General features: G+C 44.3%; 1 protein-coding gene and 1 long non-coding RNA gene across 5 annotated transcripts; one reads left to right on the plus strand and one right to left on the minus strand.

The window, feature by feature from the left end:
- Nucleotides 1-753: 753 nt before the first annotated feature.
- On the minus strand, nt 754-25,650 carry LOC136103005 (UDP-glucuronosyltransferase 1A1-like). Of its 3 annotated transcripts, none has more exons than XM_065840704.2 (5): nt 15,649-16,598; nt 5,199-5,330; nt 4,845-4,932; nt 3,848-4,067; nt 754-2,493 (listed from the first exon to the last, which is right to left on the minus strand). In XM_065840704.2, the coding sequence occupies exons 1-5, from the start codon at nt 16,507-16,509 to the stop codon at nt 2,196-2,198; spliced, it is 1,599 nt and encodes a 532-aa protein (XP_065696776.1). In that variant the 5' UTR covers nt 16,510-16,598; the 3' UTR covers nt 754-2,195. The 3 variants fall into 3 exon arrangements, with proteins under 3 accessions (XP_065696776.1, XP_065696772.1, XP_065696773.1); XM_065840700.2 differs by lacking the exon at nt 15,649-16,598 and adding an exon at nt 9,170-10,389; XM_065840701.2 differs by lacking the exon at nt 15,649-16,598 and adding an exon at nt 24,737-25,650 and having other exon boundaries at nt 2,003-2,493.
- LOC139828457 (uncharacterized) lies at nt 5,149-13,927 on the plus strand. 2 transcript variants are annotated; one of them, XR_011740061.1, is made up of 4 exons: nt 5,149-6,208; nt 7,768-8,160; nt 9,949-10,119; nt 10,192-13,927. It is a non-coding gene; the product is annotated as an uncharacterized lncRNA (long non-coding RNA). The 2 variants fall into 2 exon arrangements; XR_011740062.1 differs by having other exon boundaries at nt 10,214-13,927.
- Nucleotides 25,651-26,185: the final 535 nt, after the last annotated feature.

The following is a 26,185-nucleotide window of genomic DNA, read 5'->3' on the forward strand; positions in this document are numbered from 1 at the left end:
AGCAGAACCAGGGCTGCTCTGTCACCCAGGAGATCCACATCCTGAAGCCAAAGAGGCTCTCACCTGTGTTTTGCAGTGTGGGGGTCTTCAGGTCACCAGAAAAGCCAGGGGCAGCACTGGCTTGTGTGTCCTTGTTTATTTTTTTTTTTCCCCAGCCTTTCTTTTGCAAATCTGGATGTTAAAATCTAGGCAAAAATAAACACAGAAAAACTCTCTGGGTGTGAGCAGAACAGACCAACTCTCCTCTCCTTTCCTACTTCAAAGGGGTGCTGTGTGAGTGCTCAGCAACACTGAGAGGCTCCTGGAGGCGGGAGGTGATGGATGAGGTGCAGGTGGTGTGGGTGCCCATGAGAATTGGGCACTGCAAGGGGCAGGCTGCGGAGCAGAGTGACCATCCTCTAACTAAAGTACATGCTTTTTCAAGCAGCAATAGAAAATAACAGCAGCAGGTACTTAGCAGGACACCTGTGCTGCCTTAATGTACCTGGATACCTCCCTATGTTTTGAGCCCCAAATATTAACCTACGTTTAAGGTCTTTTCTGATTTTTTCTATATGTAGCAGTGTGGGGATTGTGGCAACCTCAGGATGTGACCTCTGAGCATGGACCAAGTCATGAGCCAGTGAGACAGTAACGCTGAGCAGTGGCTTTTGTGCACCAAGGTGGCTTTCACACTGTGAGGCATCGAATCTTTCCCTTCTCCAGCTCTCTCTCCATGACTAAACAATATCAAGACAGAAGACGTAAGCACCATTAGTGTTAGTATTGTGGATTTATAGGGCTGGGGTTTGGGTCTTTACCTGAGCATCACTTACAAAGAGTAAATCAGTTGGGTTTGATAAACAGTGCTTACAAAGGTCTCAGCACCTAACAGGTAAGCTCCAGATACAGCACTCTGCCTGATGGGGAGCTTGGGTCAAATACCAGTGGCTTCAGAGCCACTTCCCTACCAAAACTTTAATTGACTTCAGGATATTGTAAACACACACAAAAATCATTTAAGATGTGCATCTAGCTTGGCTTACGTGACGTATACAGTAAGCGTATAACATTTGCCTCTTCTATGACAACAGCTACACAAAGATTTCAAAGTGCTTGATAAACCTGACAGTCTTACACTAGAGCAAATTTTTCTCCTAAAGCCCTTGAAGCAAAGTCTTATGAAATTGCTGTATACCCTCCATATCTCCATTGCAACCGCAGGAGATTCAAACAGCACCAGCGAGCACTAGTGACCAGGAGGGTTGTGAACAAGCTGTGCAGACAGGGATCAAGAGGGTGCAGCAGTTTGTGCAGGAGGGTGGGTGAGAAGGGCCGTGCACCCTCCTCATAGTCCCACAGCCCAGGGGCCCATGAGCAAGGTCTGCAAGGAGAAACCGGACCAGCGGCACACAGTGAATACTGCAGTGGGTGACTGTCAGTTAAGGGGTGCTGAGGCACCCATCTGTTGACCTGACAGGGAGTCAGGACAGGTGTGCTGCCTTCTGGGAGCTAAGGACTGACAAACATTCCTTAGCTGCCTCCTGAGATGAGAAGAAGACCAGCCACCTCAAATGTATGTATACCAATGCGCACATCCTGGGGAGCAAACATGAGGAACTGGAGCTCCACAGCTAGTCCGAAAGTTATGATATCATAGGAATAACTGGAAGATGGTGGAGACTGTGGTAACCTCAGGATGTGACCTGTCATGAGTGGGGCTGCAATGCTGTTTAATATCTTCATTAGTGATCTGGAGGGTAGGATCAAGCATAGCCTGATGAAACGTGCTGCTGATACCAAACTCAGTGGGGAAGTGGACGCTTTGGAAGGAAGAACCAGTCTGCAGGGTGGAAAGGTTGGACCAGATGATCCTTGAGGTCCCTTCCAACCTGGCATTCTGTGATTCATAGAGAGGTAAAAAAAAAATGTCACTGTGAGCCCTTTGTACACTAAGACATGGAAGCCAGGAGCCTTGGACTCCACACTATCTTCCCAAATGATGGGAGCACTTCTATACAAATTATTTTTAACAATCAATTCTTAATTAAAGGCAAAAATTATATCAGTGAAACGACCCCTCCTATGGTGCTAGTTTAAAGGAACGCTATTATTTCCTGACTGAAAGTCAGCAATTATTTGAGTGAAATTTGAGATGTTCTCTGATCCTTCTGGTCTGGAGCAGAGTCCTCATTCCCTACCACTGGTTCCATCTGCTAGTGAGACTTTGCTTTGGTTGGCTTTCTTGTTCTTCCCTTCTTAGAGCAGCACCTGCGGCAGCAGAACAGGCAGCACTTCAGAGAAATGAAGAGGGAGAGGAGCACCACGGCCAGGAGGAAGGCGATGACGTCCAGGGAGTGGTACTGGATCCAGTTCAAGTCGTGAGCAGCGGGGCGCAGGTGTGGGGCCCCTTTGTGTTTCATTACGAACTCCACCCAGTGCACGGCCAGGTCCAGGGGTTGGATGGGTCTGTCGAGGTGAAGCTCAGAGAGGCGCTTGATGTTCTCTTTGTACCTGCCAAGGAAAGATGTGGGGTGTTTTCAGTGACCCGTGCTGCTGAGACTGAGTCCCCGGGAAAAAGGGATGCAGTGTTAGTTGTCTGATGGCCCACTGGGGACTTCTCTGGTGGTGTCCTCCCACCCCATGAGAAGGATAATGGCAAAGATACAGGCCCAGAAAAGTGCTGTTTTCAGTGATAAACAAAGGAGAAAAGGTATGAGAAAAGAAGAAAAAGCTCAATGTGAGCTGTCAGCAAAATCTTTGGGGTGAAAGTACCTGGCTGAAATGTGAGATTGGGTGTAGAAAAGCCATCCAGCTGAAGATCGTGGTCTATTATTATTGTAATTAGTAGTAGTAGTATGTATTGCTATAGGAGCAGTGGCTAGGAAACCATGGCAAAAGATGCCATGTCTTAGAAACACACTGAGGAGGAGGATGCCAAGGACTGAGAGGCCTTAAAACCAACAGAGAATGGGAGTGGGGAAGAGGAGGGTATGTCCTACAGCTCCACTTCATTGTGATGCCTTAAAACACCCTGGGCACACTGTCTGCAAGACATAATGTCTTGTGTGGTTCCCTGTACCTCCTCAGTGTTCCCAAGCACATTTTACCTGCTGGGATTGTCCAGCCTTGCTGAGCCAGGGAGCAGCTGACTGTGCTCATACAGCTCCTCATGAACGCTGGGTGTGTGTGTGGGGGGAAATGACTCAGAAAACGAGTCTGTAAAATAAATGAACGATAATAGCTATGTTTAGTGAACCCTGCCAGATGGAAGGCAAAGTTTCTTGATGCAGAACAGCCTCTGGACTATACAGAGGCACTGCAACTTGTCTACTTCCTCCTGCTACTGTGCAGGCAGCATCTCTGGGCAAGCCTCGTGAAAAAAAAAAAAAAAAAAAAAAAGCCAGGCAGCTGAGCCTTTCACGCTTTTCGGGCTCCCCGCTGACTCATGTCACCACTGACTGGGGGAACAAAAGCAGTTCGCCACATCTGCCTTCCCCGATTGCATTTTCTACCACATTGTGTCAAAACCCTCTCGGTCATTGCTTGTTAAATTTGGCTTTAAGCAGGTGACGTATTTTTTGTCAGCTTGGTTTCTACTGCACTTATACCCCATGTTCTCTGATACCTGCATCCTCTCATATCAGCCAGTTCTTGTCACCTAATGATTATAATCCTGGGCAGGGAGAAGGACAGTGCTGTTACGGGGACAGGACAAGGTCAACCCTGGGTAAGCATCAGCTTCTCAGTGATATAGCTTTGATAGAAGAAGGCGTTTAAGAACAGATTAGCATTCTGTGAAGCTGGAAGGTAAAGTGCCGGTGTTACACAACAGTAGAAGGAGAAGAGATGTTGTTCTATTACTGACTTTTTATCATTAATAACCGCTTTCAGGGCAGCGGATATGTCCTGTGAGGTCATTTCAAGTATATTCAGCGTCAGTCCTGCTCCCCGTGACTCCACTCGCTTGGCGTTGTCCATCTGGTCTCCAAATAACGGCATTAGCACCATTGGCACTGCGTTGCATATGCCCTCGTAGATACCATGTGAGCCTCCGTGGGTAATAAAGGCACGAGTCTTAGGGTGAGCTGTAGAGGAAATGAAAGAGTTAGCTTCTTGATTTCTTAAGTCACAGTAATGCATCCCTGGGGAAAGAACTTGCACAACAATTGCACTGGCAGTCATAAATCAAGAACTTTGCCTGTCACGTGTATCATTACTTATGGACAGGCTCAGGGCTGCACAGAATGGGACATTACAAGAGACTGAGTGAACCTTGGGTTGTAGAGCCCTTTCTTGGTTTGGGCAATCTCTGGAAAGCCTTGGATAATCGTCCAAAGCTTCTCAGATTTTAGGATGAAATCAGAGCCAAGTGAGGTTAAGCAGGATGTTACCATCACTTACTTTTTTACCATGTCTTCCATTTGCTGGGTTTTTCAGATCACCCACAGCTGAGTCTTGTTGTCTAACCAACAAGTGTACTCCTGCCCACAGCAAGTACTATTTTACCACTTGAAAAGCCTGATGACCTGTCTGGAAATTCTCTCTCGGGCACCTTAAATTTTAGTTTCAGTCCAGAAGCAAAAAAACATGACAAAAACACACAGCTGGCTAGTCCAAGGTAAAGCCCCTTGTTTTTGACAGTAAGGGTAGTGAAGCATTGGAACACTTTCCAAACAGTGTTTCATAATTTGGCAAATTTGAAATTGCAACCAGATAAGTTTCTAAACAGCAAAGGCCAAAAGTAAATCCTGTGACCCACAGTGATACAGGGACTCAGCAGAGATGATGCTAATGGGGCCTTACCGCAGCAGTATCAGACTAAAAGAAACACACTGGAGTCACTCAGGGTATCTCAGACCTACCTAGAAGATCATTCTGTGGCAGCCATTTGACGAGCTTTACGTTCTTTGGCAGGTTGTGGGGCACCTTTCCCGTGTATCTCCACAAAACCTGTCAAGACAAGTAAACACAACATCAGTTCTCAGCATCTGGTCTCTTGTTGCTCCTCAGTGGGTTTGAAAAGCACAGCTAAAAACCTCCGCGATGCACAAAACCTGTTTTGTCTTGCAGAGCAGCTGTGCTGATACTTCCTTCTGACATCAGGGAGCAGGAGAAAGAAGGGAAGACCAAGCACACCGAAAACCAAAGGCAGTGGTGTACTGTATTTGAAAAGAGCATTGAATTGCTGTGCTGGAATTGGGAGAGGGAAACCATACCGTTTGAGGGACGGAGCCCAAGGCATCTACAATTTCTTCGGCTTTCTTCATAGGAATCTCGGAGACCATGGAGCCCAGCGAGAAGACAACAATGCCGTGTTCTCCAGAGGCATTCACAATAGCTTCAAATTCCTGCCAACACAGAGCGCATCCCAAGTCTATATCCTTTCCATGTTACTTGCTGTACTTTTTTTGCATTCCCACAAAACTGGGAAGGCAATAAAATGAGCAGCTAACACAACAGAATTATGATCAGGAAATTTAGTTCTCTATAAGAAAATCAGTTCTGGGGAAAAAAAGTGGGCACCGGTGGATGAACAGAGTTATGGAGGTGTGTGAGTGTTTGCAGAATTGAAGCCTGAGCCAAGATACAGTATGGACATGATAAAATATTTACTCTAAAAGCTTCATGTAGCAAAGCCTGCCTGCTCACAGACAGCAGTTTCTGTGCAGTAAACAAGTTGCTGTAGCAATACCCAGATGAATATCTTGTGCTTTATTGTCACATTTATTACAAGTCAGATGCTCTGGATTTGGAGTTGATGCTCTTGTTTTCAGACCATGCAGCTGCAAGAGAAAATTAAGATTCTTGCAAAGTGTTCTGACAGCAGATAGCTCTAACTTCTAATATCTGCATGAGACAGTTGCACATCCTCCTCTGAGAAGTGGAGCCTTCAAGGGGGCAGTTAATGGCTCTTTTGTGGGACCTGGAGTCAGTTGATAGGATTGTTAGCAGAGGAGGGGCCCAGAGAAGATGAGAAGCTTCTGGAATGCCCACAGCCAGATCCAATCAGACTATAAACGGGTTTCCTGCCGAAGATTCCCCTTGTGTGGTCTTCTCGGAGCAGCAGGTCTGTGCCGGAGCCCTCCCCTTAGGCTGGGACACTGCCTAAGGGAACTTCCCGGGATTGGAAGCGCCTCACCTCCTCGTTTGGGTGACTGATAATCTACTAGATATATCCTTGAATAAGTCCTTGCCGATCAGGCAAGTGTAGTACTTGCCAAACCAGGTGAGTGTTTGAGTAGCTGGCGCAGAGGGCTCTGGCTTTGTTTCTTGTGAGTGCCTGCGTGCACGCTGTGTATCCTCATTATTCTTATTTTGCTGCACCCCAATAATCTCCTCAGCTGATATGCGAACCTTTATCTTATGTTATTGGAGTGCTAACTAATTGTATAAACCCTGTTTTGATCAGTTCATTGGCTGTACTTTTCTGGCCAGAATGAAGTCTGTTTTGAAACTTCTTGTACTCCTAAAACTGACTTTGGGGTCCCTTTGTGCCATTTAAATTGACGCAGCGAGAAGGGTATCAGAAATGGAGGAGTTATTTCAGGGTTACAGGTATGATAATCCTTCTGCGCCGACCTGCACACATCAGGTAGAAGCGAGCTGGTGTGGTCCCAGAGTGATCATATTCACGTGTGTTGTGTTCTGTGCTACTGTTTTCTGCCTTGCGGTCGGTGCTGCGCTTGGTGGTGTTCTGTGCGTCTGCTTAAAGCAAGTCCGAAACCAGCGCAAACCCGATAACCAGTCAGAGAGGCGCAATTCTGCAAAAGAGCTGGAAATAGATTGTTTGAAAGTGGAGTTACAGTGAGAGAGAGTGAGTGAGTGCGTTTGTTAGAACAAATGATTTAGCCAATGTTAACCAGAGCAAGATCGCCCTGCAGCGTTCCCCAAATTGGGAAACTGGCTGCGAGCACAGACCCCGAAGATTGGGATGGAGACTGAAAATAGTGTTGATGAAGAGGAGGTGGAGAAAAAGGATGCGCGACCTCTTATTAAAACCGAGACGTGTACAGGACCATGGGGTGGACAGCCCAAACTGCCATTTGTAGCACCCTGTGGACGGGACCTGAGCTCAGCGATTTGCAAGCTAAAATCTCATGCAAGCTGGGTGAAACAGACACTGAATATCTTTGGCATGTTTCACTAACAGGGGCTGATCAGATATTAGTGAGTAATGAGCAAGCTGCGGGCTTTTTAAGTGTTGGTCTGGATGGTGATCAGCCCATAACATCTCGTGTGGCTTACTGGGCTGGTGGCATGGATCCCAAGGAATGCGGGGAGCCCGTCACCATTAGGATAAAGGGCTTATCGGAGCTGGCTGAGAGAGTTCAAAAGTCTGCTTGTATACAAGCAATGTATGAGGGAGGGCTGCCGGACACTTTAAAGATACGTTTCCAGTCCCTCAGGGAGAGAATTCAGGAGGCTATCAACCGTAACAAGCAGAACAGCCAAAATGCTCCTGCACATGTATTAACCTGGGCTGAAATTGTGCACAATTTAGTCACCCACAGGCATGAAATGGGATGGGTGGACCTGGGCGACAGCACAAACTGGAACAGGAGAGTTTGGAAAATGAGCCACAAACCTCTCCACGAATGGTTCCCCCTTTGTTGGGAACATGAACCCTTCCACGGCTGGTGGTGCAAAGCAGGGCAGCCTGTGGCACCAGGCGCTTGCATTAGGGTTCTAATGACACTGCATTTATTGGGCGTGCTTTGAGTATAATAATATTGAATCACTGCCAATTTTTATTCTGTTTTGTTTGTTTGATTTAAATACAACAAGGACTAGAAGATCTGCCGCTGGAATCCAAGAGCAAAAGGATTCTGATGAAGCATAAAAACAACTGAAGGCTGGAGCAAAAATCCTGCACCATTGAAAAATATTTGGTAAAGCCAGGGAAGGAAAGACAAAACTGGAGGGAATTATTGCAGTCATCAGAGTTAAGTGGCATAAAATGAACTAAATGTTCCTGTAAGTCTGGCAACTGAAATGTTATATCTAAGGTCTGAGGGAATAACAGAGATCAACCCTCTTAGTCTATGCTCCATTATGTATTGTTGTGGCTGACCAGAATGCCAAGGCTCTTTGCTTGAGACTGGATCCCACAGAGAAGGAGCCATCGAAGGTTTGGTGACAGCCGCATCCTGAAGAGCAGACCTCGTGCTTTCCTTCGAGGTAAGCAAGGTGAAATGCAGTTCTAATTTCAGGGCTTGGTTCTTGTCTTACCAGACTTCTCAGAAGACGTGCTCTACCTTAAGGCATCATAGATACCTGGTTGGGAGTGCAGTTCTGTGTAAACTCACAGGCATCTGGGAACTGCAAAGTCCTCCCTAGATTAGAAATGTGCTTTTGGTACAAAATTCTTGGGCAGTTCCTGATGCAGTGGAATGGGTATGGTTATTTCAGAGCATATTCAGCGCTATTTATTCTCTATGGGACCAGTCACATCAGTTTTACTCTGTTCTTTGAATGCTTTTGCATGACAAAGTCTGACTCTCTGCTCAGGAACGCCACTACCATTAAGAAACTTTTTGTAACACTGCTTTGGAAACAGGTGGGTTATTGTAAGGGTCTTTTAAACCAGCCTCTGCTTGTATAGGTGGGTGCTACACATGACCTTTATGAAATATCTGCAGTAGACATTCACTGAAAAATAAGAGAAAGCATCAAGAATTAGGAGGATTTCTTAGGGGAAAGTGGCAGATATTCCATACTTAGGAACTTTGGCATACTTCAAGCAAAACATAGTTGTAGTCCAGTGTATTTTGCACAAAAGATCTCTTGCTCCTTCGCTGTGTGATGGGGGTTTCACTGAGGTCTGCCACTGTCTGAAATTCCTGCAGAAATGGTCCTCTGCTCAAGGCCAGAAGACTAGCATTACCCCAGCTAGCACCAAGTCTTGTAAGCAGGCATACAAAATTGAATTACTGGAAATAGGGTACTGGAAAATACTGAGGGAAAAGCCCAGCTTTTCATGCATGTTTCCGTGGGAATCTAGAGGCCTCACACAAAATAACGTATTCCTTATTGCCCAAAGGATGCAGAGGTGCAAAATGCTTTCCTTGCCACTTCTACCTCACTCTTTCTCTTGTTATTATTTGTTACTGCCAGGAGCTCCATCTCCTGGTGAGAGCGAACAGTGCAGGCATAGGTAAGCTAGAGGGGGTAAAAAAAGGTAACTAACCTGTGATACCGCTTTTTCCTGAGTGCAGCTTATGCCTCCGATCAAGGCCATATTAGGCATTAGGGGCCTGGGGTACTCAAACACAAAGTCATATTTCATGAGCCAAACAGACGCGTGGCTGAACAGCTCGAGCATTGTTGCCTCTTGTTGGAGGAATTCCCTGATCAGACGATCATATGGTGAATAAAGAAAGCTGCAAGCCAGGGAACTGCTCAGGCTAGCTAGGAGGTTGCCGGTGCGCTGGAGGAACACCATGCGGTCTGTGTAGCGAGTGAAGAACCTAGGAACGTAAGAAGGAGGATTTGGGCACAGGGTAGCGTGGAACTCTAGGCTGCACGGCAGTCCCCGTAGGAGGTACACAGAAGGTAGGGAGAGGTGTTCAGCCACTATTTGTCCACATGGAAAAAAAGGATCCATAAAGACAGCATCAAATTTGCTTTCTTCAAGGTATTTAATCAGATCTTTGTTAGAGAGAAGATGTTTGCAGGAATCAAAGAACATGCTTGTAATATTTGCTATTTTTGAGAATTTTTCAAAGAAGGGTTGGGGTGTGAAACTGCTATACCCCAGCTTTTTAAATTCTGCCTCCACATACTCCCTGGTATAAGACACAGAGTACGTTTTCATGGTATAATGCACCGATGAATCTATCCGCAAATTTATTTCTGGCGCAAGCACCGTGATTTCATGTCCCTTCTGTCTGAGCCGCTCCACAACTGGGCGCATACTGAGCCAGTGGCTGCCATCGATAGGAACAACCAAAAGCTTTCCTCCTTCAGAAAAGGTCCACAGGAGCAGGAAAAGCACAGCCCAGGAGGCAAGAGGACTAAATCCTGGACTTGAAGAAGCCATTTTCTGTGAGCTGTCAGCGAAGTTTTAACCAGCTGCAAAACTGCTGCAGGGCATGAGGAATGAATTGCAGGGTACTTTGCACTTCGTTCTTCACTAAGGTAAGTGTTTAATGTTTAATGGACCCTATGTTTGTGGGCAGAAACAAGGGTAATTTTTAACTGTGGGTAAAGACTGGATTTATTTTCTCTGCAGAGTGAAGGCTTTAAGCAACTGGACCCTCAAGCAGTCAGCAATGGCTCGCACTGAAAGGCTGAACAGAGTTATGAATGGGAGGTATCACCTGATTGAGCAATCTCTGTCTTATTAGCAAATAGTTAATGATGAACTCCCTGCCTTGAGTCTGCTCAACTGATTGGACACAGAACTCGGAACAGAAGTCTGACCCGTGGATCAACTTGTGGTCTCAGAGCCTAAATGGCAAGCAATGAATTGACAGAGATTTGATATCCAGTGGGTTGATAAGGTTTATCTTCAGATTTGTTCCTATACTGTACCAGTTATCAAAGCAAAAGCCCTGAGTCTACAGTAGTAAAGGTGATACAAGCTCAGCAATAACTTCTGCTGTTGCAACACCACCGTGGTCTGAAAACCGCAATAAATGACGGGCATCTGCATTATATGCACAGCCCACTAGGGAGATTTGAACAAGTTAGGGAAGGAGGATAGATAGTTATAGTCCTGTAGGTTTCTGTTTCCAATCATCCTCTTCTATGCTTTCTTACACAAATGTGGAAGGAGCTCCCTCTACTGTTTTTGATTGCCTATCCTGCTAGGTTTTGGGGTATTCATGCACATTATTGATCTCTGTCGCACAGTATCAGTGCCTGGGTATACCCACAGAGTTAATTTCACATTTCTACTTTGTGCCCAGTTAAGTCTCCTACAATTAATCAACATTCCACAACTGTTAGGGGTATGAATATGATCTAGCATGATTTTGTCATTTATCTAGATACAGTATAACTGCCATGATTGTTTGACATTACTTGATATGCTTCCAACAAGCTTGGCTATACCTGGGCAGCTGTATAGCTTAGACAACTTCACCTAAGCTCTTCTGGAGAGAAACCCTTCAGCTGTTCACAGTGCAACAAAGCTAAGGTCTTCTGATCATCTATCAGAGCCTGAGATTGCTACTTCCAAATCAAGCCATCCTGGTATTTGATCACATTTGTGCTCAAGCACAAATACTGCTATAGGAAGCATTTAAAAAAGCAAATCTTAAATAATCACTAATAAATGCTATAATGCCCTTAATGGAAACAGCGACAAACCTTCGATAATGACTTCCTCTGACCACAGTTGATGCCTCCAACATAGACCATATTTGGCATTACTGGGCGCGGGTACTCAAAAACAAAGTCATATCTCATCAGCCAAAGGGATGCTTTGCCAAACAGTTCCAGTACTGTTACTTCTCTTTGAAGAAACTCAGAAGCTAAGTTCTCATATTTTAAATAAAAGAGATAGCAAAACAAATCTTCTGAAATCCCAACCAGAAGGTTCTTCACACGCTCTGTAAATGTCATGTGGTCTGCACTGGATGTGAAAGTCTTTGGCACATAAGAGAAAGGACTGGGGCACTGGGTGGCTTTGTAGTCCAAGGTACATGGAAGACCACGCATAAAGTACACTGAAGGGAGAGAGAGATACTCAGCAACGATTGGTCCACAAGGCAATACAGGATCTGTCATAATGGCATCAAATTTGGTATCATTGAGGTTCTTCATTAGTTCTTTGTTATATAAGAGATGCCGACAAGTAGAAGAGAATATGTTGGTCAATTCTGACATATTGTAAAAATGCAGATTTTTCTAGAATGGGAGAGTTATCAAAACTCTTTTCACCAATGGAATGGTAGCTTTCATCCAGAAACTCCTGTGTGTAAGGCACAGAGTATGTTTTGATGGTGAATGACTGTGAGCTGTTCAGGAGCAAAGTGGCTTCAGGAATCACTGCAACAACTTCATGCCCTCTCTCTCGGAGTTTCTCCAGAACCACACGCATGCTCAGCCAGTGACTTCCACCCTGAGGCACAACCAAGAGCTTCCCACCCTCTGCCAAACTCCAGAAAGAAAGAAAAAGAACAAACCCGTCAGGTATATGGTATCTCCACATAAATACCATGCTGCTGTTGGCAGGAAAATAAACAAACGAACTGTTCCTTCTTCTTCCGAGTCACATATGAAAGCAAAATATCGCACCGCATTTATAACCTCGTGGTCTTTATAACTTTGTGGTCTTTAATCCCTGCCTCCACAAAATGTTTACTGAGAGAGGTTGGAGTCCAAAGATCACGTTTTAAACTGTGATAAAAGCATTTATAACAGTGCTATCAAGGGAGCTAAAGCAAGAAGTACTTCCGTGCATTTGTGTTATCTTAAATGAAACAACGAGCAGGGCCTTCAATTTGCAGAGGTAGGAGTTGTTTTTAAAGTGATTTTTCTGGATCAGGGATCCTTTTGAAGGCAATGGTACTACAGAATATGTGGTCTTTTCTCAAGAAGGACCATAAGAGAACATAGGTGAGAGGCTACAGGCCGAATGTTTTTAAATGTTCTTAATATTAACTGCTTTTCAAAAGAAGTTAATAAGATTTGGCTGTGGTATAAGCCAAAAGAAGTCCTCACTTGTGTCCTGTGCTTACCAGAAGAGGAAGGCAGCAATTCTGAGCTGCTTCCGCGTGTGCTGTGATAAGATTTGTAAGGAAAAAGAAAACCAACCATGTTGGAAATCCTGTTCTCTGTAACACTCGACTACAGCCTACAGCTATTCAATGGGAAGTAACAATGACGACAGAGCCCAACTTCTCTGGCTATCAATAAATAGTAGAATATGGGCTACAAATGGCAGTTTGAAAGATTCAGACTGAACGTTTGGAAAAAGCTTTTAAGCTCTGAGCTTTTGAAGGTTTGCCTGTATAAGAGCATGGCTGACGTGATCTGATGTGGAAGATAGTCCCACTCCAAGGACTTGTTTAGATAGCCAAATCAGGTTGATTTGCATGGGATTTCAGTGAATTATTAAATTATTCTTGAAAAACTGAGTTGACACTACAGCAAATGATGCAATGGATAGTCAGGGGGTAGATGGGTGAATTAAATAGGCCCTGGTAAACAAAGCAGTGGGAGCACATGCGAAGGCACACGAAAACTTTAAAGATAAACCTAGAAGAGCAGATATCTGCAGTTTGTGCTTAAAGAAGTGCCTGGCCAAGCAGATTTTATCTGCCAGTGAGGAATATTTCATGGAAAGGGAAAAGCTGGATGCCAAAAGCTGGCAAATTTACAAATCCAGACAAGATAAAGGAAGGGTACAGTCCTATAAAGGTTCTCCATATGGCACGTTTAAAAAAAAAGAGTGGTTCTCATAAGCCAGCAAGAAGGACTATAACATCTAAGAACTCTACATTTGAGAGGAAGGAGTTTCGGGCACCAATACAGTCCCTTTCTGCAGCCTGTTTAAGCAGAACTTTCTGTCTAGCTGACCATGAGGTGATATTAAAAGATGAAAAACTACAGGAGGTGGACAGAAGGTATTGTCGTGTACCAGAGGGTTAGCTGCAGTACCTGTGAGTGCATTTCACATTTCATCAATAAAGAGGAACAGATCTCACACGACAAGGCGATGCGGCATTACATATGCCCTAAGGTGGTAGTAACATACTCAGGTAGGTACCACAGAGTTGCACACATGCTATTACCCTATGCTAATGTATAAAGGGCACTCGATTCTCATATTTGATGTAATGTCACTTCCAAGTAGTTTTTAAGTTCTGCTAACATTTCAGCCAAATGTGTATTATCTGTGTAACACTAATATAGAGGATGGTTCAAAAGGATACATCAGATTTCAAAGCAGCAGTATATTTCAGGATGGCAACATGTTACAATTACACAAAAATTAACTAATGGTTTAATAAGTTATCAAGTTTTAGTAACTTTTTAATAAATTATCTATGTTTCTGGCACCTGGTGTATGGAAACTTTCTGCCCTGCCCTTTCAAGTGGTAAAAGTTTCATCCAAAACAAAACAACACAAAATCCCCCCAACACACATCTCAAGGCTAATGGCACAATCATAAGAGTTCAAAAGTTGCATAACTGGATTTAGAGTAGCACGCAAACACCATTTCACTTCTGTATGAGTCCAGAGACTGAAGTCCACTAACTGAACAGCAAGTTCAGACGATTCCAAAGGCAAGGGTGAAAAGAGATATCTATCAGGAGAAAGTAAAGCTGAAGAACAGGGTTGAGTGCTGAGGCTGTACACTGTGATTACCTCTTTTGTAAGTCTGCAAATCCTGACAGGCAGAATGTACCTCTTATTAACCACCCAAATCCCTTTTACATTCATAGGTTCTGCCTACAAAAAATCTGGTGATGTTGAGTGGCTTTTGTGGGTTTTTTTGAGCATGGTTTGAAAAAGTGCTGCCTTTTGTTTGCTTTAAGCTTGCTGCCAACTCCTTCGGTGTTAGTCACAGGCTAAGTACGGGAGAAACTCTGTATCAGTTCCCCTTTCACCACCATTAAGCTTTTCCAGATTTTATAGACCTCTGTCACGGACCCTGTGCCATAGTTCGTTCAATAGGCTTAGCTATACGGTTTGTTGCGTCGCTGCTTTTCTAGACTGAGTGGCAATTTGGAATCCTCTTAATGCTTCAGTTTTGCTGCATGAGATGCAGCTTTTTCTGAAAAATTAGCCCTATTTCATTGTTTTGCAAAGGCAAGGTCTGAAAAACTTATTTAACAGGAATAGTTATTTCTAAATATAGAAGCTGTGCTGTTACTCTATAAACCACCAAATATATTTGAATACACACTCAAAAAATCTGAAATTACATCCAATATTCATTTTATAAGAATAAAGTAAGGTAACATACTACAGGTGAGACTGCAGCCAGCTGACTGGGAGAGGTGACCCTTCTCTGTTCAGCACCTGGGAGACATGTGAAGAAGTCTGGTGCTCTCCAGTACAAGACAGACATTGATATGCTGGAGCAGGTCCAGCAAAAGCCAAGGGGATGGTTAGAGGCTGGGGACCACTGAGAAAGATGAGCTCGCTTAGGATTCAGAAGAGCAGGCTGACAGGAGATCTTACTGCTGGAACAACCTGAACTGGATATGCTTTGACTAGGAGGCTGGCTGAGAGTCCTGAAAATGACCTTCCAAATGAAAGTATTTAAGGGGTCTATGATAACTCAAAACACAGAGAATCCTTCTTTTAAGAAAGAAAAAAGACAGGGATGTAGAGGAAATCAGCAACAACAAGTTGGCCCACAGGATGTGTTGAAGGTCTGCCTTGCAGCACATCAACAGCCCTGGGTGATGAGGCACTGAGCAACCTGCTCTAATGTCCAGGCTGGCTTTGAGCAGAGGTGCAAGGCCAACGAGGAGTTTCCCAGAGCTAATTCCAGACACAGCTCTTTATCTGGCTTTATACTGTGACATTAGGATGTCTTTACTGAAACAAGCACTGGTATCTCTTTGCAAAGCAATAGTAGTTTGAAATCCTTCTACTGTCAATTACCAACAGAAAGAGACCTTTCTAATTAAACCTACATTACGAATTTTCAAGAGTATGTAAGAGCCTGCAAGAAGGATAAGAAAAAAGAGAGTATGACCCACCTGTGTTAGCTTCTTGTGAGCACAGTTTACTCCACTAACCAGGACCATGTTGGGCATCAACGGTCTTGGATACTGAAAAACAAAGTCTAACCTCAAGAGCCAAATGGAAGCCTGGCGTAAGAGATCCATCACAGTCACGTCCCGCTGCAGGAATTCAGAAGCCAGTGTTGCGTACGGTTGAAAAGCAAAATCACAGAGAAAATAATTTGGGATGTCATATATTAGGTTCTTCACCCGCTGGAGAAAGTTCATGTGATCTGTAAGATCTGTGAATGTCCTGGGGACGTAGGAAGGGGGATTGGGACACTGAGTGGCTTGTAACTCTAAATCACATGGCATGCGTTGCAAAAAAAACACAGAAGGGAGTGAAAGATGCTCAGCTAGTATTGGCCCACAGAGTAGGAAAGGATCTGTAAAGACAGCATCAAACTTACTTTCCTTAAGATATGTGACAAGCTCTTTGTTGTACAGTAAGTGTGAACAGATAGACAGGAACAAGGCAGAGGTATTTTTCATTAGTTCATGTGTTTTAAAAAATCTTTCCAGAAAAGATCCTTCTTCAAATGCATTCTGGCCAGTTCTCCAGAAAGTGCGATCCAGCTCTTCCTGCGTGAAAGGCACTGGGTACGTTTTCATAACAAAATTCTTTGTTGGCTTTATGTGGAGAGTGACTTCAGGTGAAACGACAACTATTTCATGTCCCTTTTGCTTCAGACCGTCCAACACTTCCCGCATGCTGAGCCAATGACTCCCATCCACCGGCACCACCAGCAGCTTCCCACCAGCAGCCAAGCTGAGCATGGACAGGAGCAGAACCAGCGTCGCCGTGACTCGTGGATGAGCACTAAGCACCGGGACCATTTCCACAGAAACCTGGCGAGTGCTGCCCAGAAAGAAAACCACTGGTGACACTGAAGCAAGAGCACCAGCTCTGCACTTTTAAGCAATCTCTGCTTCTGTCTATCTTTTGATCCTTGGAGGTATTTGCTGTGTGGTAAATGGATAATCATTTAATTGATAAAGGGCCGCGTAATAAACATTTAATTCCAGCCAAGCCCACAGGCTGGTGTTGCGTGATGGACGCATGAACTAAAGCCTATCAATTTTTATTAGAGTAACAGTAAAGAGTGTCCTAGGAAGGAGGTAGGGTTGATTCTGGGTGGGACCGCACTTCTTCCCTCTGGATGAACCTTTTGCAAGTGCAGGAGATATGTCTTGTGTTGCCCAGATAAAATATTCCCGGCTCTGTGCTTTTAAGCAAGCTGTGCTGTGGTTCTCTGAGTGGTCTTTAGATTTATTTGCTGTGTGGTAAATGTATAATTATGCGTATGGCAAAGGTGGAATAAGGGGTGTTAAGGTACAGCAGACAACAATCAGAGTGGCAGCTAAACTGGGAAACACCCACTTCTTTGTAGTGGAGGAACACTAGGATTTAAGAAAATGTGGGATCCTTAAATAAATGGTCTGCTCAAAAATGCACAATAGTTCCACAATTAACAGATCATTAATTTTCCAAACAAGGATTTTCAGTATAAGGAAAATCTTCCTCTCCTACCAGTCCAAATAATTTTTTATTTGTTAAAGGCTGGAAAAATATTAATGCTTCACATAGGAAATGGTCTGGTTTCTTTACCGGTTTTATATCTTGACACTGTAATGTAAATGGAAAATTGGCTACCGAAGTTCATTTCCCTGAAAGGCCTCTTTTTAGAAGGATGAAGTAGGAGTTGGAGGGAGGAAGGATAAAGGCATATTGTTTTGCCAGATACATTTAAAACTGGATTAGCAACTTTGAAATTCCATTCTGGATCAGCCTAGGAAGAGCATGCCCTAGGGCCACGAAAGCAAACAACACTAATGCATAGACAGGATTTGCGGACAATCAGACATAATTATAATAATTATTGCACATAATTAATTTTGACCATAGTGTAATTTACGATAGAGGTTGATGGTATGCACTCAGCATCCAAGTCGGAGTACACAGGGTGAGGCAGCACCAGGACCCATCTGTGGGTGTCTGGCCCTGGAAGCCCCGCACAGAGAAGGAGAAGGAGTAGGTGCTCCTTTGCAGGTTGCAGCTGTTTCTTGCTCTGCCCTTGAATAATGAGCATATTTAACTTCTCAGGGTGTCTTGCAAGGGACAGAGTCTCCTTCTGAGCACTGTGTCCCTGTGGGCCTGGGGTCTTCTTGGACCTATCTGCCCAGAGCTCCCATGGCAGTGGAAAAACCTCACTGCTGCCCTTGGGAACTGCTGGTAGCTGCAGAAAAATGTCAGCAATTCCTGTCATTTCCCACAGTCTGGCTGGTGGGAAGCAGACAGAGATGCTGAGTGCATCCTCCCAGCAGAACCAGGGCTGCTCTGTCACCCAGGAGATCCACATCCTGAAGCCAAAGAGGCTCTCACCTGTGTTTTGCAGTGTGGGGGGTCTTCAGGTCACCAGAAAAGCCAGGGGCAGCACTGGCTTGTGTGTCCTTGTTTATTTTTTTTTTTTTCCCCAGCCTTTCTTTTGCAAATCTGGATGTTAAAATCTAGGCAAAAATAAACACAGAAAAACTCTCTGGGTGTGAGCAGAACAGACCAACTCTCCTCTCCTTTCCTACTTCAAAGGGGTGCTGTGTGAGTGCTCAGCAACACTGAGAGGCTCCTGGAGGCGGGAGGTGATGGATGAGGTGCAGGTGGTGTGGGTGCCCATGAGAATTGGGCACTGCAAGGGGCAGGCTGCGGAGCAGAGTGACCATCCTCTAACTAAAGTACATGCTTTTTCAAGCAGCAATAGAAAATAACAGCAGCAGGTACTTAGCAGGACACCTGTGCTGCCTTAATGTACCTGGATACCTCCCTATGTTTTGAGCCCCAAATATTAACCTACGTTTAAGGTCTTTTCTGATTTTTTCTATATGTAGCAGTGTGGGGATTGTGGCAACCTCAGGATGTGACCTCTGAGCATGGACCAAGTCATGAGCCAGTGAGACAGTAACGCTGAGCAGTGGCTTTTGTGCACCAAGGTGGCTTTCACACTGTGGGGCATCGAATCTTTCCCTTCTCCAGCTCTCTCTCCATGACTAAACAATATCAAGACAGAAGACGTAAGCACCATTAGTGTTAGTATTGTGGATTTATTTATAGGGCTGGGGTTTGGGTCTTTACCTGAGCATCACTTACAAAGAGTAAATCAGTTGGGTTTGATAAACAGTGCTTACAAAGGTCTCAGCACCTAACAGGTAAGCTCCAGATACAGCACTCTGCCTGATGGGGAGCTTGGGTCAAATACCAGTGGCTTCAGAGCCACTTCCCTACCAAAACTTTAATCGACTTCAGGATATTGTAAACACACACAAAAATCATTTAAGATGTGCATCTAGCTTGGCTTACGTGACGTATACAGTAAGCGTATAACATTTGCCTCTTCTATGACAACAGCTACACAAAGATTTCAAAGTGCTTGATAAACCTGACAGTCTTACACTAGAGCAAATTTTTCTCCTAAAGCCCTTGAAGCAAAGTCTTATGAAATTGCTGTATACCCTCCATATCTCCATTGCAACCACAGGAGATTCAAACAGCACCAGCAAGCACTAGTGACCAGGAGGGTTGTGAACAAGCTGTGCAGACAGGGATCAAGAGGGTGCAGCAGTTTGTGCAGGAGGGTGGGTGAGGAGGGCCGTGCACCCTCCTCATAGTCCCACAGCCCAGGGGCCCATGAGCAAGGTCTGCAAGGAGAAACCGGACCAGCGGCACACAGTGAATACCGCAGTGGGTGACTGTCAGTTAAGGGGTGCTGAGGCACCCATCTGTTGACCTGACAGGGAGTCAGGACAGGTGTGCTGCCTTCTGGGAGCTAAGGACTGACAAACATTCCTTAGCTGTCTCCTGAGATGAGAAGGAGAAGACCAGCCACCTCAAATGTATGTATACCAATGCGCACAGCCTGGGGAGCAAACATGAGGAACTGGAGCTCCACAGCTAGTCTGAAAGTTATGATATCATAGGAATAACTGGAAGATGGTGGGACAACTTACACAACTGGAGGACTGCGATGGGTGGCTATAGGCTGTTTTGTAAAGACAGGCAGGGAAGAAGAAGAGGAGGAGGAGGAGTGCTTTATGTTAAGGAGAACCTTGAATGTATTGAAGTCAACTATGGTGATTGTGGAAGCCTTATCAAATGCATCTGGGTCAAGATCACTTCGTATGACAGAGTAACCTGTTTGGTTGATGGGTGGAGAGCAGTGGACATTGTCTGCCTGGATTTCTCTGATGCTTTAGGTGCTGTTTCCTACAGCCACCTCCTAGAGACACTGATGTGTTACAGTCTACACAAGTGGTCTCTGCGGTGGGTGGGGAACTGGAGGACAGGCTGCACCCAGAGGGTGGTGGTAAATAGGTCGTCCTTTTCAAACTGGCAACCTGTCATGAGTGAGGGCCCAATGCTGTTTAATATCTTCATGAATGATCTGGAGGTTGGGATCAAGCATAGCCTGATGAAACATGCTGATTATACCAAACCGAGTGGGGAAGTGGACTCTTTGGAAGGGAGAACCACCCTGCAGGGTGGAAAGGTTGGACCAGATGAGGAGCCTTGGTCTTTGGTCACTGTCCTGAAAACCCTTTTTATATATTGTGAGCAAGACAAAATTTAGGAGGAGCTATAATATTTTCTACTAATCACACTGATAATACACATAGAAAACCCCAACTTTGATGAGAAGTGGGGTCATCTCTTGGTTAAATTAGCCAGAAAAATGGTAGTCAGTGCTGTGGGTTTGAATCCACTCACAGGAAGGCACAAGCTGTCCCTGATCTCTGGGCTGTTATAAAAAAAAATAGGTGGTAATACCCTGGTTAGTGTTTTCATGTAAAGCTCTATTAGGGTGGTTTGACACCTTCTTTGCCAGCATTCACTGCCATCCCCTGGTAAAACGAAGAGAACTGAGACCCTCAAGGCTTTGCTGGAGGAATGTTTTGTCTTTATGCAAGAAAAAGCAATGCCAGAGCAGTCTTTTGGGTAGTGCTAAGGAAAATATCCTTGCAAAGGGCACCTGTACCCCTTTCAGGTTTGAAGGGTGTGGTGCTCGTTATCAATTCCTGTTGTATGTGCAGGTGAGCAGCATGGAGTAGTTGGAGGAACAGAGGGCTCAAGGAGTGAGAACTCTTTGTGTTGTGCCTGCTTCTGGCATCTAGGAGGTAAAGCTTCCCTGTTGGATACTGAATGATAAATATTTTATGTTAAACACAGCTGAGGCTTGGGTGACTCAGGACTGCAATTTATTTTCCTCCCAGGAGTATCTCTGACCACAGGGCTTGTGTGGGTTACTTCAGGCTGTCTCTTTGAGCTGGTAAGGAGCATTGCTGTGCTGCAGCTTATCTCTGACTGGGACTGGTGGTGACCTGTGGATTTCTTCTCACCTGAGCAGCAAACAGTGAGTGGCACTAAGGGAAGAGGATATAGCAGATGGATACCTCAGCAGCTACTTGCTGTATGAGCAACACTAAAACTAAACCAAATGTTTTTGGGACAGCATAGAAATGTTGGTTTCAGTGCTAGATTTGTTTTCCTGTTGGTAGGTGAGATTGCTCGCCTCCTTGTGCTCTGGGTCTTGCAAACAGGATCAGGTTGCTAAAATGCACAAGCGGTGATCTAATTTAATTTCCCAGGATTTTGGATGATGGATGAGGCTTATATATGGATGAATCCTTGTGCAACTGAACCTACTCTTCTTATTTTTAATTTTTTATTTTTAATGTTAAACTGCATCAGGCTAAGGGATTCCAGAACATGCAGAGTGGTAGCTGCTGATGCGAACCTGTCTGCTTTCCCCCATTATATTTTGCATAGCTATGCAGAGACACTGGCATCTGCCAGCACAGGATAAGATAGAATGTCGTTTGGCTAGCATGACTTTGGAAGTAAAACAACCCACAGAAGTGGTGAGATGTTGACTGCCAGGAACAGAGGGCTCAAAGAGTGAGAACTGTACACTGAAGAACTATGTTTTCCAGCTTCTTTCAATATCTCTTCAAAATATGAGAGGCACAGGGATGTGGACAAAAGCAGACTGAGGAGGACAGTGAGATGACATGTTTGGTTAAAGCAGCTGTTTCAGATTTATATGTACTGCACACTAAAGATGTACCATGCACAACGGTTAAACTTTCTTTTTCAAAAGTAGTGCTGATTATATTGCCTGACATTGTGTATTTTGCTTTTGCAATATAAAGCAGAAGAACATTATTGTCAGCTTTAAAAGTGCTCAACATCCTTTACAAAAACAATAAACAGTGAAAGCTGGCTGCTCTGAACTGTCACTAGGTTCATCAACACCTTGAATATTGCATGAAAAAAGCAACCCTAGTATTTGGTTCATGAACAGTGTGATGACTACTGCTCCAGTGCTGAAAACGAAGAGTTCCCCCATAGCCGTACTAGTCTGGTTAGCAAAGTAACAGTACCCGCGGACACAACAGGGTCCCTTCTGAGGTCTCACAAAGTGGCTTTTGTGTTGAACAGGCTTTTGAAAAGTGTTGCTCTGTGTACCAGGCATGTGTGTGTGCTTTGGTACTCCTTACTGTATTCTTTGGTTTCTTGTCAAAGTCCTTGTATTCCACTTTAATTGCATATTTCAGAGGACCAGTTAGAAATGCCTCCTTATCAGAGCTTCCCAGGTGCTGTTGGCTCTGGCAGGAGGGTTTCAGAACAGGACCTGTTTGCTTAATCCTTGTGCTGGAGGGACAAACCACAGGGTCTTTATTCAGCTCTACTTCTCCATTGCTTAACTACCTACTTTAAACAGTGCTTAACTTAAAATTTAATGTTTTAAGTTAACCAGTTGTTTGAATAAGTAACATGAACACAAGAAGCATTTTGAAAGGCTGCTATTGCTTACGTTTCTGAACTTTGCTTTGATCAAACTTTGTTCTTAGATGCTGCACAAAATAGCAACTTCACAGTAACTTTGGTAGAAAGTGTCTCAGGGCTCACAGTCTGAGTTCATTTGCAATGTTCTCTTAATGAGGGACCACTTGCTGTGCCAGCCTTCAGGTCCTTCTGGAGTCATTAGAGGCTGATGCTGGCACGAGACCTCTGCTCAGCCAAGATACTGGCTCTGATTTCCTGCAAGCCTTGTATTAGACTTCCAGACACATTGGGACTTGTCAAGTGGATTTATGTGTCTGTTAATGAATATGTACTTGCTGCTGAGACAGATGCCTGTGCAAAGTGGGAGATGAGGAAGCCCAGCCTGAGGCAGCCAGTGCAGTTATCTTGGTCAACAAGTGCAGTTTGAGTTCCCTCAGGCCCAGTCCTGTAGTCGCATGTTCTCCCACTTCATTTACACAAGAGCACTGCAGGGTGGAGCGCATTCTTGTACCTCAAGAGGGTCAGGGAACGTGGGATTTAATTCCCAGCTCACTGCTGGGTAAGACACACTTGCCCCGTTCTGCAGAGGCAGGAGCTCCACAGCACCCTGGTGCAGGTTCTCCACAGAACCGAGTGAGATATGGCAGGGAGGAGTCCTCTTCTGGAATGAGGCCACAGCACCTGGTTTGTCTGCCTGTGGAAAACTGTGGACAGTGTTGAAAGGTCTGTGGCTCAAGCTTCTCGTCTGAGAAAATAAAATGCGTCTTCAATTTCTTATTCTCTCTCCCTTTTCTGGTCATCCTTTTTGTTTTCTTGTTGAATAATGGGCTACTGTGTTTCAGAGAACTATCTGTTCTAATAATACAATTGTATTTCTGAAAAGTCATGACCAGCCCAGGGTTTACTACTGTGTACAGATAAGCAGATTGGGTATTTTTTTCCCCATGCATGACTCAGTTCACATTTGTTTACACTCTGCTGCATCATTGCCTTGCTACTGGGCACTGTTCGAAGTGAAGTAGGAGAAATTCTTCTGCTCTCTGCAGAACATGTTGCTGTAAAAGGTGGACTGAAGATACACAAGTACTTTCAAGGTTTGGAACATGTGGTTTCCACCAAATGACAAATGTCAGTGCGAAGAAGGGAGATTCCAGGTATAAAATGAGGGCGGGATGGCACTACCCTTGTAGTAAGCAACAAACTGCAGCTCTGAGACCTTCAGATATAGAAGTAACGACTTCAGTCATGCAACCAGCAAGAATTTACATCTTAAATCTCAAACTATGAAGTAACAGTTTCTTGAGCCTAATGCAAGACAATGCCATATTCATAACATTAATCTAGGATTTGAATTTACAATGTTATTCTTTATCAAGTTCAGTGGACTCTGCAGAAGCCTGTCAAAGAGTATGAAAGAAGGAAAAAACATCATCTCAAAACCGCTGTCCTGCAATTGTACAGTGAAATTGTGTGACCACAATTTAGAAGCAAGGCAGTGATTTCCTGTCATAGGAAAGAGATTTGTGTCCTGCTTTGTGCCTGGAAAGAAGTGTCCAGTGCTGTTGATTCTTTAGACACCATATAGAAACTATCAAAATAGATTTAAATTTCTAGATTAGGTTTGAAAACCCTGCAGAACAATTCTGGTAAAAGCAAATGTCAAGAAACAGGTAGGAAAACTTAGCTGAGTTTTGCATACAAGTGTGTTTTACCAAATACACTCATTCAGATAAATGTCGTGTTGAAATGGGAAGAATTAATGTTTCACCATGATCTGCAAACAGAAATAACATAGTTTGGAAGCCAAAAGTCATCAAAACACAGACAAGGCAAATTAACTGACTTCACTGAGCACAGAGTTAAAAACAAAAGATGATTCTCAGAGCATGGTCTTTGGGTTTTTGGTCAGGTCAAAGAAAGATGTCAGACTCCAGGAAAACAAAATAAAAATGCATTTAGTTGGTGAATATACATTCACAGAGGACGGTAATTTGTAGCTGGCCAATGAAGTCCATTTCTTGTTGGACTTGCCCAAAAATCCTCATTAATTCAAATAAGTCACCTACCGCCATGATGATAATTTGATTTCAGCCTGTACAAAACAACTGCAAAAATCTGGCTGCATTAAATCATTACCAGAAAGATAAAACTTAATTAGCACTAAATTTCCAGACAAGATGTAATCACATTTCATTGCAAAATGTGTAATTTGGAGGAAAAAGAACATACCTTAGGCAGTGGTTTCTTCTCAGCACAGTTTATGCCTCCAATAAAGACCATGTTGGGCATCACTGGTCTGACGTACTCAAACACAAAGTCATATCTCAGAAGCCAAATGGAAGCAGAGTTGAACAGGTCTAGCAGGGATACATCTCTCTGAAGAACTTCGGAGGAAAACCTTAGTGATTCTTTGTAGAAACCGTTACAGTACACAAGCTCCAGGAGGGAAACCAGTGCATTTTCCACTCTCTGGAAAAAAGTCATGCGGTCCGAGTTGAAGGTGAATAGTCTCGGAGTGTAAGACAGAGGGCTTGGGCACTGCGCTGCTTCATAGTGTAAGTTGCAAGGAAGTCCTCTCATGAAGAATACAAACGGACGAGCAAGATAATTAGAAAGTGTTGCTCCACACATAAAGATGGGGTCGGTTAGGACAGCATCAAAGCCGCTTTGATTCAAGTACTGCAAAGTCTCCTTGTTGCTGAAAAGGTCCTTGCACTGAGCAAAGAACATATGGAGAACATGCACAGAGCTGTTGTACAGTGCTAGAGTGTTCAGCGGAAAAGGCAAGTCCTTCAGGTGAGCAGCAAGGTAGTCACGAAAGCCATTATCCAGGTCTTCTACTGTGTAAGACACTGGGTATGTTTTCACCGTGTATGCCCCTGTCTTTCCTACCTGCCAGCTTACTTCTGGTGCAAGCACCACCACTTCATGTCCTCTCTCAGTGAGCTTTTCAACCACAGGCTTCATGCTAAGCCAATGGCTTCCATCCATAGGCACCACCAAGAGTTTCCCTCCCTCTGAGAGGCTGGGAATGAGGAGGATGAAAATCCAGGCACCGCAAAGCCGCAAAGTCATGTTCCTGTGGCGAGAGTACACACTGTGAAAGTCTTCGTCAAGCTGTAGCTTGAAAAAGCTTTTGAAGGAAGCCGATTGGTTTATCTGTTGAATTGTGCTTCTCTGTCTAGTTAATGATTTAGTGCTCTGGGTTGTGGTGTTTTATTCTTCATTATTTGTAAAGCCAAATGCCATGACCCATTTCTGTGCTGAGTCATTGGATTTCCTCAGTGTTCAACAGAGAACTAGCTCCTCAACCTGCCAGTCAGATTCATTCAGACTTCCCTCTTGATCACGGATGTTCAGATAATTTCTCTGAGGACAGAACAAGACACTCTCAGGATAAAGGGAAAGGGCCTATGAGCCAACTCTGTGAGCTGGCAGGAATCTCCACCGTCTGCAATGACACCAAGAAGAGACACTGAGAGGCTGACTCAGGCAGAAAACCTCTGAGAGAGAAGTGAAAAAAAATACTCTACTAATATTTTGTGTTATAAAATGTAAGGGAAAAAATAGGAATACCTGAAATATGTTATTTCCAGATCTACATAAAACCCACGTTTCATCATTTTGAAGATGACGAGTTTAGTAAACAGTGTTTTCTCATGAAGAGTTCTTTGTATT

Source organism: Patagioenas fasciata, chromosome 7, assembly GCF_037038585.1.
Source record: "Patagioenas fasciata isolate bPatFas1 chromosome 7, bPatFas1.hap1, whole genome shotgun sequence".
NCBI lineage: Eukaryota > Metazoa > Chordata > Aves > Columbiformes > Columbidae > Patagioenas > Patagioenas fasciata.

Bases quoted from the DNA above. Each gene is read 5' to 3' on its own strand.
- LOC136103005 (XM_065840704.2), bottom strand. From the start codon at position 16,509: ATGGTCCCGGTGCTTAGTGCTCATCCACGAGTCACGGCGACGCTGGTT. The intron at 5,331-15,648 runs GTGGGTCATACT...CTGTGTTGGCAG, and splicing joins CTCACAAGAAGCTAACACAG to GAATTTGAAGCTATTGTGAA. The intron at 2,494-3,847 runs GTCAGTAATAGA...TTTCCTTGGCAG, and splicing joins GCGGTTATTAATGATAAAAA to GTACAAAGAGAACATCAAGC.